At 40.5% G+C, this 13,476-nt stretch overlaps 1 protein-coding gene across 3 annotated transcripts in view; it reads right to left on the reverse strand.

Moving 5' to 3' along the window:
* Nucleotides 1-12,262, reverse strand: part of banp (BTG3 associated nuclear protein) — a 56,016-nt gene extending 43,754 nt beyond the window's left edge. For all 3 annotated transcript variants that reach the window (XM_067380244.1, XM_067380245.1, XM_067380243.1), the window contains exons 1-6: nucleotides 12,167-12,262; nucleotides 9,145-9,226; nucleotides 8,948-9,030; nucleotides 8,626-8,825; nucleotides 7,661-7,762; nucleotides 7,320-7,489 (exon numbers count right to left, since the gene is read on the reverse strand). In XM_067380244.1, the coding sequence (XP_067236345.1) occupies nucleotides 7,320-7,489; nucleotides 7,661-7,762; nucleotides 8,626-8,825; nucleotides 8,948-9,030; nucleotides 9,145-9,220 (631 nt within the window). In that variant the 5' untranslated portion in view covers nucleotides 9,221-9,226; nucleotides 12,167-12,262. The remainder of the gene's footprint in view (nucleotides 1-7,319; nucleotides 7,490-7,660; nucleotides 7,763-8,625; nucleotides 8,826-8,947; nucleotides 9,031-9,144; nucleotides 9,227-12,166) is intronic.
* Nucleotides 12,263-13,476: the final 1,214 nt, after the last annotated feature.

A 13,476-nucleotide genomic window follows, 5' to 3' on the forward strand; every position in this document is an offset into this window, starting at 1 on the left:
AATTGTGTCAGGTCAAGAGGCAAGTTGATGAGTAGGTGGACCATTAACATTTACAATTAATATGTAGATTATATATTTACATTATAATGTGCATAATATATTTACATTTTCATAAACCCAAGATGGATGTAGTGAAACGCTTTTGTAATTTTGATGTTAAAATGTAATTTTCTAGCAAATACACATTTCTACCATAACAAAATATTTTATCCCCTTGTGAATCTTTCAATCACAGGCAGCTGTATAAGATAGCCACATATATTTGTAATTTTATATTTTATTAGAATTTTGACCCAGAGAGAGCAGTTGTCATGTTTAGGTATGAAACATGACAACTGTTTTAGTCTTTTCAACCACACAGTATCGTTATTTCTGTCTTACAATAATTCACATTATAACAGAAGTACTGGGATAAAAATGCATAGTTCAGATATAAACAATGTCTACAGTAGTGATCAAAATAGAGCAAATCCCCTTTTGAAAGTAACATGGCGCTTCTAAAAATGATTGTATCGATTACACTGTTACACCACTAGTTGGCGAAAAGTGACTGTCAAAAATGTTTTTGGCACTGAATCATTCATTAAAGAGATTTGTTCAAAAATGCTGATTCATTCAATAATAACACAAGTGAAGTATTTATGAATCACTCATTCATTCATACCAAATTTTTTTTAAATATTAATTCTAATTAATTAAACATTTAATTAAATTAAATATACAGCAGCAATTAATATTTTGTCAAAACCTCTAGCAATTTACGTAATTTTATTTAGTTGTCTGTTTAGAATCATGATCTCTATTTGAAACAAAAACAAATTGTGATTCTCAATTTATCCAGAATCCTGTAGCTCAGATGGAAGATACTTTCTAAATGTAAAGAAAATTAAAAAAATTAATATAAATTGTGAAAACACAAAAAATATTTTTAAAATTCAGAATATTGTAGCGAAAACAATTGTCAACCTTTTAAAATAATAGAACAGCACAGAACTGAATAACCCCCCCCCCCCCATCCCCCCGTGAATCTTACAATCACACAGCTGTAAAAACGGCCACTTTTTAAAAAGATGGTCAAAAATGGTGCAGTTTGCTAGATTAAAGGGATGACACATTATACCACTACATCAAAACCATGGATGAGGTTAAAGCAGGGGGGAAACAACACAAACAAAAGCAAAGTCTTTTAAGAACGAAATGTACTATTTGTTGACTAAATATCATCACAAACAGCTGAGAACGTCTTTGAACTAACCAAGCTAACCCAGACGCCACTCCAAAACAACCCAGTCAAATAATAAAAGAAAAGCAAAAGCAGAAGTTAAGCAATCAAAACGAACCCTTTAATCCCAGGCCTCCTCCAGACCAAAGATACATCCCTGAATCACGGATGGTCAGACAGCTTACACAAGACACATGAGTAGTTGTAACACACTTTTTTAATGTGTCCAGGGAGTACTAGTGGATAGTAAAAACATGTTTATATTATTAATCAGATGCTGCTTTAGTTAAGTACACTCTGATATTACTAACCAAAGCCTGTTGCTCTCTGTTCGCACTTATAACATTTTTTTTCCCTGCTACATTTCTACGCTTAAATGTCACCCCCCCACAGACAGACAAAACACATCAAAACACATGCAAACTATAAACATGCTATTATCTTATTTGTGCAGATGCATTTCAAAGATTTCCATGTCTTCAAACCTTTTCAATAATTGTTTAGATTTGTTGCTCTTCTTGTGAGGCCATGTTTGTGCTGAGTTCAAAACAAATGGTTCCCATTGGCTTATAAAAATGATATCCTTTAAAGACACCATAAAATCAAAATTGGAATTTTTGGTGGCTTTTAGTTCATGTGTGTTAGCTTTGAGGAACTTTATATGCTAGTGCACTTCTTCATGTTGACAAAATTAGCTTTTAGTAGACTAAAAAATTACAGTCTTTCTCTTCTGGAAAACAGAATAATAGGGTTGATGACACATCCTGCACTACATCAGTTTTTGTCCAATCAAATTCTCTATAAAATGAGAATGCCTTGCCCCCTAATAACACCTGCAACTGATTAGCAGATAGCAAATCATGGCTTGGACATAACTATAGCTGTGTTCGAAATCACCACCCTATACCCTCATTCACTGTTCCCAACATTAGTATAGTCCACTTGAAGGAGTGAATGAAAATGAGTGAGTGAATACAGACACAGAGTGCACCGGAAGGACTGCCACTTTTGCTTAGTTTGTGCTTGCTGTTTAATAATCGTTGAAACAGCAAACTGACAGCTCCAGTAGTAATAAATAAATAATAATAAAAAAAATGTATGATTCTGTCATGAAAACTAACATGTATAAACCTTAATTAAACAATTTAATAATCAATTAAAAAGGAATTTATACAGGCGCCATCTTCTGGTCAGACGTGGAAATTTATTTGGCGCACGACTCACACAGTGCATTACGGGTATACAAATCGGTAGCACACTTGTTATTGTGGTGCATCATGGGATTGACTGAGTACACTCGATAACGTCCACTATGGTTTAGGACACCACTACAAATGGCTGTCCCTTCAAATAGTGCCCTTTCTAAGGGTATGGGAGCGATTTCGGACACAGCCTATGCTTACTGGCTATGCTAAAAAAGGGTCCATTAAAGGGTTACTTAAATGCTGGCAGAATGGACTTTTCCACTTTCAAACTTGGCTGCCTATGCAGTAGAAAGGGGAAAAAAAATGAAATCGGTGCTACCTGACTATAGAAAACAGAGAAAATGGGCTGTTGTCTTCCCTTTTGCCAATTAGGTAGGAAAACTTCAACACAGACTTTGCCTGTTACCACATGTTGCAGTCCAAGGCCACTCCCAGTCTGCTCCAACTGAATATGCTTGCCAGAGTCAAATATTGCCTTCCTTTAGTAGGAAATAGTTCTTAACAAGTTTTTAGTAATAATTGTGTTGACTTGTAATGTTACAAGGTGCAAGAATTCATAGCGAAAACTATTAGTGGGAGTGAGTTACTTTCAGTTTCCACTGTGTTGTTGGCAGTGGCTAAAGGCTGCAAAGAATCGTAAATATGGAGAGAATGCCGCAACAGAAAATCTAAAAAACCTCTGTGGTTGTAGTTAACATTTCAAACTGAATGACCATGAACACAGTGTTTTAGGCCAAATGCAGGAGAAAAACAAAGACACTGCCTAGGGGTGGGCAATCTGACGAATTTATATTGTGATCAATCTTGAAGACGTCCACAATCTACATTTTAAAGCGAATCGTAGATCTAGATTGTGATCTTTTATGTCCTTGTAGTAATGTTTAATACAGTAATGAGTGCCTACTGTTACAGATCCCTTGTTCTCCTAGACTCCATTTCCCAAGATCCTCCTGTTCTCCACACCTGCACTCACTTCCCTCGTCATCTCCCCATCATCACGGATCACCTGCACCTGGACTCTATTGTTAGCACTCCCTTTATATGACACTCACTCCCTGCACTCCTTGTCCGTTCTCTGTTGTGTTAATGTGTATGTTCGGTGAACTCTGCCTGTGTTTATTAAAGATCATCTATTGTTTGTGGAAATCCGTATCTGCCTCATCTCTGCACCAGCATACCGTAACAGAAGAACGGACCAAAAAACTTTGGATTTCCACAGAATGGAGACTTTCACCAGCTCCCTGGCTCCTGCTCCTCCAAGGCCTCTCTCCCATCTGGCAACTGGCGATCGACTCATCGGGCTTCTTCAGGTGGGTCGTTCGCTGGAGAGGTATGTGGAGGAGTTCGTTGAGCTTGCTTTCTTGTCTGACTGGCCTGAAGCATGTTTAATCTCCCTGTTTCTGGATGGACTGGACGACAACACTATCCGTTTTGATGAACCTGATTATCGTTTCTCCTTAAGCGAAACAATCAATTTTATTTTGTGGTTAAATGGCTCCAAATTCTTCGTGGATGAGGTTCAGGATAAGTGTATGTCTCCAGTCCATCCAGAAACACGGCTGGCCGGGCCAGTCAGTCAACCTCCGTCTTCCTCCGCATACCCCTCCAGCGAACTCCCTACCTGCCCCACACGGAACCCACACTCCTCCACTGGGCCCAGTAAGCGGAGGAGGAGGAAGAAAGCGGCCCCAAGGTCTCCAGAGCCCGCTCCAGTGTCTCCAGAGCCCGCTCCAGTATCTCCAGAGCCCGCTCCAGTATCTCCAGAGCCCGCTCCAGTATCTCCAGAGCCCGCTCCAGTATCTCCAGAGCCCGCTCCAGTATCTCCAGAGCCCGCTCCAGTATCTCCAGAGCCCGCTCCAGTATCTCCAGAGCCCGCTCCAGTATCTCCAGAGCCCGCTCCAGTATCTCCAGAGCCAGCTCCAGTATCTCCAGAGCCAGCTCCAGTCCCCACAGAGCCAGCTCCAGTGCCTGTGGGGATTTTAATTGTATTTGAGGGGATGAAATGGCCCTCAACCCCAGTCTCCTCCGAGCCAGGTTCTCCAGTCTCCTCCGAGCCAAATTCTCCAGTCTCCGCCGAGCCAAGTTCTCCAGTCTCCTCCGAGCCAAGTTCTCCAGTCTCCTCCGAGCCAAGTTCTCCAGTCTCCTCCGCCGAGCCAAGTTCTCCAGTCTCCGCCGCCGAGCAAAGTTCTCCAGTCTCCGCCGCCGAGCAAAGTTCTCCAGTCTCCGCCGCCGAGCAAAGTTCTCCAGTCTCCGCCGCCGAGCAAAGTTCTCCAGTCTCCGCCGCCGAGCAAAGTTCTCCAGTCTCCGCCGCCGAGCAAAGTTCTCCAGTCTCCGCCGCCGAGCAAAGTTCTCCAGTCTCCGCCGCCGAGCAAAGTTCTCCAGTCTCCGCCGCCTACGAGCCCTCAGCTCCAGCCGCCGCCGCCGAGCCAGCCGCTCCAGCCGCCGCCGCCGAGCCAGCCGCTCCAGCCGCCGCCGCCGAGCCAGCCGCTCCAGCCGCCGCCGCCGAGCCAGCCGCTCCAGCCGCCGCCGCCGAGCCAGCCGCTCCAGCCGCCGCCGCCGAGCCAGCCGCTCCAGCCGCCGCCGCCGAGCCAGCCGCTCCAGCCGCCGCCGCCGAGCCAGCCGCTCCAGCCGCCGCGCCGAGCCAGCCGCTCCAGCCGCCGCCGCCGAGCCAGCCGCTCCAGCCGCCGCCGCCGAGCCAGCCGCTCCAGCCGCCGCCGCCGAGCCAGCCGCTCCAGCCGCCGCCGCCGAACCAACTGCTCCTATGAACTGTGTTTTTGAACTCTCCAGCCCAAAGACTGTTTCCCCTCCCTGCCTCCCTCTCCCGCCTCCGTCCATATGTCTCAGCACTGTACCTCCACCTCAAGCCCCTTCGCCCAGATCTCCACCTCGGACCTCTGGGCGATTACCTACACCCTGGCTCCAACCTCCCTCGTCTCCACCATGGCCCATCAGTCCACTAGTCTCACCAGTCTCCATCCTGCCCCCGTTCACACCTTGTTCCTTCGTCAGCCTGCCCTCACTTCTGGACTGCACTCCTCCGTCTCTGCTCCGTCCCTCCGTCCCTCAGTTCCAGTTGGCCTCCTCACTCTCCCCGGTGTTCACTTTGTTGTATGTCGTCTGCCTTCTACTGCGGCTTTCTGGAGCCCCGGCTGCGCTTCGGTCGGCGGAGCCGTGGATTCCGCCATCTCCCGCCGGTCCTTCAGCGCCGCCTGGGCTCGACGGCTTCAAGGTTTCGGCCCCTGACCCTCCATGGCTGCCTTCGGCCCCTGACCCTCCATGGCTGCCTTCGGCCCCTGACCCTCCATGGCTGCCTTCGGCCCCTGACCCTCCATGGCTGCCTTCGGCCCCTGACCCTCCATGGCTGCCTTCGGCCCCTGACCCTCCATGGCTGCCTTCGGCCCCTGACCCTCCATGGCTGCCTTCGGCCCCTGACCCTCCATGGCTGCCTTCGGCCCCTGACCCTCCATGGCTGCCTTCGGCCCCTGACCCTCCATGGCTGCCTTCGGCCCCTGACCCTCCATGGCTGCCTTCGGCCCCTGACCCTCCATGGCTGCCTTCGGCCCCTGACCCTCCATGGCTGCCTTCGGCCCCTGACCCTCCATGGCTGCCTTCGGCCCCTGACCCTCCATGGCTGCCTTCGGCCCCTGACCCTCCATGGCTGCCTTCGGCCCCTGACCCTCCATGGCTGCCTTCGGCCCCTGACCCTCCATGGCTGCCTTCGGCCCCTGACCCGCCATGGCGTTTGAGCCCGCCCTGGAGACCTCCACTCCAGTCTGCTCTTCCCCCTGCTCCGGCTTGAGGTCTCCAGGGCGCCCACCCCCCTCCCGGTTGTTACATCTACGGCGCGAGGACGCGCCTACCGGGAGGGGGAGGTACTGTTACAGATCCCTTGTTCTCCTAGACTCCATTTCCCAAGATCCTCCTGTTCTCCACACCTGCACTCACTTCCCTCGTCATCTCCCCATCATCACGGATCACCTGCACCTGGACTCTATTGTTAGCACTCCCTTTATATGACACTCACTCCCTGCACTCCTTGTCCGTTCTCTGTTGTGTTAATGTGTATGTTCGGTGAACTCTGCCTGTGTTTATTAAAGATCATCTATTGTTTGTGGAAATCCGTATCTGCCTCATCTCTGCACCAGCATACCGTAACACCTACTAGATGTCTGAGCTGACTGGCCAAATTATATCATGTGTCTCTAATGTGACTTTCATGCGTGTTGACTGAATCAAATATTAGTTTCGGTTTTGATTTTGGCTACAGTCAAATATACACAAAATGTCAAAATTTCCATCTTGGCATCGTGATGTGAAATTTTGGGAAGATCGCCCACCCCTAAAACTGCCATTCTGTCAGTTTCACCCGAAGCAAAATGCCGTTGCATCCAAGTAAGAAAGCTGTTGCCATGGTGTTCCATTTACCATAATGCTGTTTAAAGAGTAGACAGAGTGTGATACAATTTTCAGTTATGCTCTCTCAGGTGCTCCTACTCTGTTTTGTTAATAACTTTGTGTCGATCTGACTGTCAAGAATACAAAAATGCAGAAGAACCATCTATAGTTTTCACAAAAGCCCTGAAGCTGTCAAAAGTCTGCTGTGTTCTATGTGTTTTCCGTCATTTAACAGACTTTTTAAGACAAATAAAGAGGAATTTCTCTGTCCAGGTGACTCTGAGAACAAGTAAACATTATTCATTTACATATACTACAGACACTGTAACAATACAAAGCCGGTTGGAAATCAGCAAACTTAACCTTCTATATGTCTTGCCAAAACTTCCTTTATAAACCATTTCATAACGGTTTTTTCATACCCGAATACGTTAATGTCACTGTAATTATCATTAGGGAAATTTTAAGACAAAACATAACCTATTAATGAATCTTACCCTCTGAGTTGAGAGTGATGAGTGTTACGTTGTTGGTATTCTGAGATAACGGCTGGCCGCTGTTGGACACCGAATCGCTCGTTTCAGAACCGCTTTCCTGATCATCCTGAATCTCTTCCTGGACTGGAACCTTAAGCACTATGGTTTTCTGTCTTCCTCGCCCCACAGTACTGCAACAAAAATACAAAGCGCCATTACACAGAGCTTGTCCTCAAGGTGAGAAGTTGAGCAACAGATCTAGAAACCACCTTCTCTATATATTTGCATGCATCATATATAGATTTGTATACACAGGAGATATTTCTATTTCATTTATGCATAAAAACAAAATCTGTACTCACTTGCTGAGTAGGTTCTCTAAAGAGTCCGTTGCACGTGGTGAAGTTTCCTCCCGTGTCTTTGGCCTGTCTCCACTCACTATGACGTTTGTCTGGGGAACAACACTGAGAGCAAAGACTCACTGTTACTATCTTCATAAAACATGAAAATTTCATATCAGTGGTTCTCAACTGGTTGGTCGTGACACAAAAAGTTTGCTCCAATAATAAAAAATAAGGATGCTCAATATACTAGAGATTTAATGTTGAAGGCTTATTTTAAAAGTGATAATTGTATATTTAATTGTGCAGCTAATTTTCTCTGTTTTTACATTTAGATTACCTTTACGGTCATCTAACACTCATTTAATGTTAACCTTAAAAAAAAACAGAATCATTTAATAACGCTGTTAAATGTAATCTTTAGCAAATCTTAAAATAAATATCCACTTTTCATACTGTATATTATAATGTTACAATTCCTAAACTCATTTGCAGCATTTAAAATGACTGACTTTAGTTTTTAGTGTTGTATTTTTTATTTATTTATTTATACAAAATAGTACAGAATTTTAATATTTAATCAAGTTTTCGCCAAAACAAAAAAACAAAAAAATGATCAGCTTATCATTTTTGGACAGAATACTAATGTATGTGCATCCCTAATAATAAAAATAAAAAGTCCACTACTGAATTTTTTTTCTAATTTGCCATGATGATTATTTTTTGGGGTGGATTAAAAATCTTCCAAAATTCTGTCTATTTTTTAAGGAAAGTTTCATATCAATTTTTATTTTATTTTCCACCTTTTCCACCTTGGCCACTAAGTGTTTCCTCCGTTTGTTAAATCAATGTCAAAATGTTGCTCTGTGTGAACAGGTTTGAATTAACCACTCTAATGAATGGCGAAACATCTTCAGTAAATGGAAAAAAAAAAAGTCCAGACACTGTTGTATAAAACATCTGGGCATCATCTAGCGTCCACTTACCAGCGTACTTTGTCGCAAGTCTGAGTGGCTCCAAAAGGGGACCCTGACACCATGGGTACCTGGATCGTCGACTGGTTTTTCCCCATCACTGTGTCCAGCTTCTCAACTAAACCTCGACAGGTGGCCTCAAGAACCTGCAGCTTAGCCTCCATACTGTCCAGCCGCTGGCAGATAGCCTGACTGATAGATATCAGCATCGACTGGAAGCGGAATGTCAGAGAAATACAGAAGAAGAAAAAAAAAGTTTTTTGTCCATCTGAACACAAGCTGTATATATTCTGCAGCAGACTGATCATCTCTATTGACAATGTTAAGATGCTACCTTAATAGTTGCTTCTTGACTAATGTCCATCCTTGCTCGTTTCCTCCCTGGTTGATCAGCGTCTTCATTATTCTCCAGGACATCTAGTTTCATCAAAAAAAAAAAAAAAAAAAAACACAGTATAAAACCACAGTAAAAAAACACATAGCAGCATGACCCATTACACCTACGTTTCTTTGATTTAGAGGAGGACTCACCTGTTTGGTGTCCTTCATGATTCAAATCTGCCACTGCGATCTGGACTATCTCCACCAAATCCTGCTCTGACATCATTCAAACCTGAATTTCAGAAAGATGTCATTGATAAACGGGGGGCTGCTTGTGTTATATCAATCAGCTAAACCATAAAAAAGTAACCTGAAACAAAATAAACATTGATTAAAATATATAATCAAATGTATATTTAATCTAGTTTCCAAAGCAACATTTTTTCATTCGGTTTACCTTGATGTACTAAAATAACTTTAACTAAAACTGAATAAACATGAAAATTCAATACTAAAATCTCAATACTAAAATATTACTGACATCAAGTACTTGGTAATTAATTTGCTAACATTATTTTGGGATGGAATATCAATTTTCAAAGAAACTGTTCATTTTCAAAGATAGTGTTTTTAATATAAATTTATATTTAAACCAACAAAAGATGATAAATGATTTTTATATGCAGCAACGCTGTGTCCTTCCAGAACAAACAAAAATGCCAAAATGTTACCTGAGACCCCCTGAGGGGGGATGTGGTACTGAAGGTGACCTCACTTGTTTTTTTCCATTTTTTTTTTTTATACATATTTCCTTTCACAAAAGAAATGAATTGCAATTCTTTTGAAGAGGCACATTTAATTGAAATAATAATTCATAACTTATAATATAACAAAGATTTTAACAAATAATAAATGAATACAATAAAATAATACTTAATAAATATTTAATACACATTTTAATAATGATAACTGTTATGTAACAACAATAATAATAATAATAATAATAATAATAATAATAAAATGTGATAAATTAGTGCCTGGTATCTATTCCTACTAGTAGCATCTTTAAGAAAGACATTTCATTTTTAAATTGCTCAGGATCCTTACACTTTTTGATCAGTGAATTTCTATATATTACTCCAATTATTCATACATACATTCCTTATATATATATATATATATATATATATATATATATATATATATATATATATATACATACATACACACACACATATATATATATATATATATATATATATATATATAAATAAATTAACGCAATAATTTATAATTGTAATATATAATTTACTTATTTCGAGCAAAACTCTATATAGAGTTTGGAATTAAAGAAATTTAATATAATAGACACTGCCCGGCCAAAAAAAGTGTCGCTGTTTAGATTTAAATAGGCAAATGCTATGAGTCTATGACTGGATCATTATTGCAGTGATTATGTTTCTAGCATGTTACATGTTTGGCAACAGTTATTCTAACCCTAATTGATGGAGTGTGTAGCTTTTCATTTCTTAAACAAACATGTAGGCAGACATATCATGGCCATATTCCAGGATGACAATGTTGAGATTCATCAGGCTCAAATGGTGAAAGAATGGTTGTGGGGGAGCATGAAGAATCATTTTCACACATGAATTGGCACCTCTGAGTCCAGACCTTAAATTCACTAAGTCTTTGGGATGTGCTGGAGTAGACTTTACAGAGTGCTCACCTCTTGCATTGTCAATATAAGATCTTGACCAAAAATATATGCACCTCTTGATGGAATGTAAAATAAATGATGTTAATGGTAAATGATAAAATGATGTTATTTCCAAGGGGTGCATCAATTTTTGAGAAAAAAATAAAACCTGTAACTGTATCGTTTGACTTTTTTTACCAAATAATTTTGTCGCATAAATACATAACCTAGTTTAGAGTTTTGTCCTTCACTACTTAACATGAACTAACAATGATAAATAGGCAACTTCTAAAGCATTTATTAACCTTACTTAATACTAATTTCAACATTACGGTACTTTATTAAAATCAAAAGTTGTATCTGTTAATGTTAATTAATGGACCTGAGCCAACATGAACTAACAATGAACAGTATTTATTTTAAAAGATTAACGAAGATTAATACATACTGTATAAAATGTATTGCTGGTTGTTAGTTAATGTTGACTTTATTGAAGTATTACTAATATAATATTTAATATTTTTGGGATATGCTGGAGTAAACTTTAGAGTGCTCACCTCTTGCATTGTCAATACAAGATCTTGACCAAAAATGTATGCACCTCTTGATGGAAATAAATGTTGTGATGTTATTTCCAAGGGGTGCGTCAATTTTTGAGAAAGTACTTGCCTACCACTAAATCAAAAATATGTATGTATATGTATATCTTAAAAGACCTTCAGTTGTCCAGGAACATGTTTAAAATGAACTTAACGGCTATTCTGAACAGTCGCTGCAGTAGTAAAAAAATACCATGGTACCATAGTACAGTCATTTAATATTGTGTTAATAATAAAGTTGGTATAAGATAGTAATACCATGGCACTTTGAAATTCATGCACCAGGTATTATTTACATGATATTCATATGTCCAAAATACAGGGTAGTACCATGGTACCTTTTTCTAAGCATGGATTGCCACGTTTAAATGCAATAATATTTACACAATACACAAACTCATGAAGGAATTAACAGTTACCATGGTACCAAAACTTGATATTACCATAGTACGTGTCCTAAAATATGTCCATATCGTGGATCTTTTAAGATGTAACAGTTATATGCACGATTCTGTTATTAATATGAAATATGCTGCTGAGATTATAACTATGTTACAAGACATAATTAAGTTAAACCGTTTAAGCAGTGTTTGAACAAACAAAAAATAATGACGCTCCCGGACCATAAGAAAAATAACAAAACACTCTTTGAAAGTCGCAAAGCTTTGAACAATTTAATAATAGGCCCAGTGCTTTAATCCAGTTAGCACACTGCAGCTAACCTGCTCTGTAGCATGCTAGCTCGCGCCTGCTAACGAACAGCTCAAAACAACAGCAATGAAACGCATCTAGGCCTCATTTGTGCCCTTCATAGCACGCAAGACACAGTTGACACGAAAACAGCAGAATAACGTGTATTTCTTTAATGCACAGCGCCATATCTTGAAGCGCGCGGAGAGCTGGAGGTGTCGCGTGTCAGAATGGTTTATATTACCGTGTGAATGATGAATTCTCGTGTTGTTTGTGAGGATTCCGATAATGGCGTCCTTCCTCGCGAGAGAAAAGCCTGATCATTGAACGCCGCTCGCTGTTCTCACTGCGCATGCGCTCAGTAGGTGGCAGCGTTGTTCAGTACAGTACCGTAGCCGTTCTAGGACGAACCAAAACAGAGCAAAATTATTAAGAAATAAAAGTGTTTTAAAGTTTTAAAGGTTATGTTTTTACTTCTGCATAAGTATTTGCGCCCAAATTATATACATTTTTGGGAGAAAACTATATTATTTGCATGTACCATGACTTTTTGCACATGCACAATAACAAATCATACATGTTCATTCATCCATAACAATATAATTCCATAATGTCTTTACTTTCATCCAAAACACATTTATGCATCCATCCATCTATTCTTAAATATTAATCATCATTGTACATGAATATAGTAATCATTCAGTACTATCAAATTAAAGGGGCTAGAGTACTGACAGTTTCAGAATTACGTTTCCTCAGATCCCTCTAAACTTACATAATAACTATATTAAATATTATATTAGTAATACTTCAATAAAGTCAATGCATAAACTAACATTAACTAACAACCAGCAATACATTTTTTACAGTATGTATTAACCTTCGTTAATCTTTAAAAAAAAATACTGTTCATTGTTAGTTCATGTTAAGTAATGAAGAACAAAACTCTAAACTAGGTTATGTATTTATGAGACAAAATTATTTGGTAAAAAAAGTCAAACGATACAGTTACAGATTTTATTTTTTCTCAAAAATTGATGCACCCCTTGGAAACAACATCACATTTATTTCCATCAAGAGGTGCATACAGTTTTGGTCAAGATCTTGTATTGACAATGCAAGAGGTGAGCACTCTGTAAAGTCTACTCCAGCACATCCCAAAGACTTTTAGTGAATTGTAAGGTCTGGACTCAGAGGTGCCAATTCATGTGTGAAAATGATTCTTCATGCTCCCCCACAACCATTCTTTCACCATTTGAGCCTGATGAATCTCGACATTGTCATCCTGGAAAATGGCCATAATGTGTTTGCCTCCTGTACATGTTTGTTTAAGAAATGCATAGGAAAACAAAAAGCTCACAGGAAAAAGCATACAATGATTTCAACATAATCAGTTACTGATATTTCATTGATTCTATCGTTTTTGTGTGTTTATAATTTCTTTGTAAGTCAGCCTGTGCAAAAATTATGTCAGCATAATTTGGCCTGTTTCACTGCGTTGGACTCAAACAAACGATGGACTCAAAGTACAACTACAATATGCTTACAAAATCT

The sequence above is a fragment of the Chanodichthys erythropterus genome, chromosome 24 (genome assembly GCF_024489055.1).
Source record: "Chanodichthys erythropterus isolate Z2021 chromosome 24, ASM2448905v1, whole genome shotgun sequence".
In the NCBI taxonomy this organism is placed as follows: domain Eukaryota; kingdom Metazoa; phylum Chordata; class Actinopteri; order Cypriniformes; family Xenocyprididae; genus Chanodichthys; species Chanodichthys erythropterus.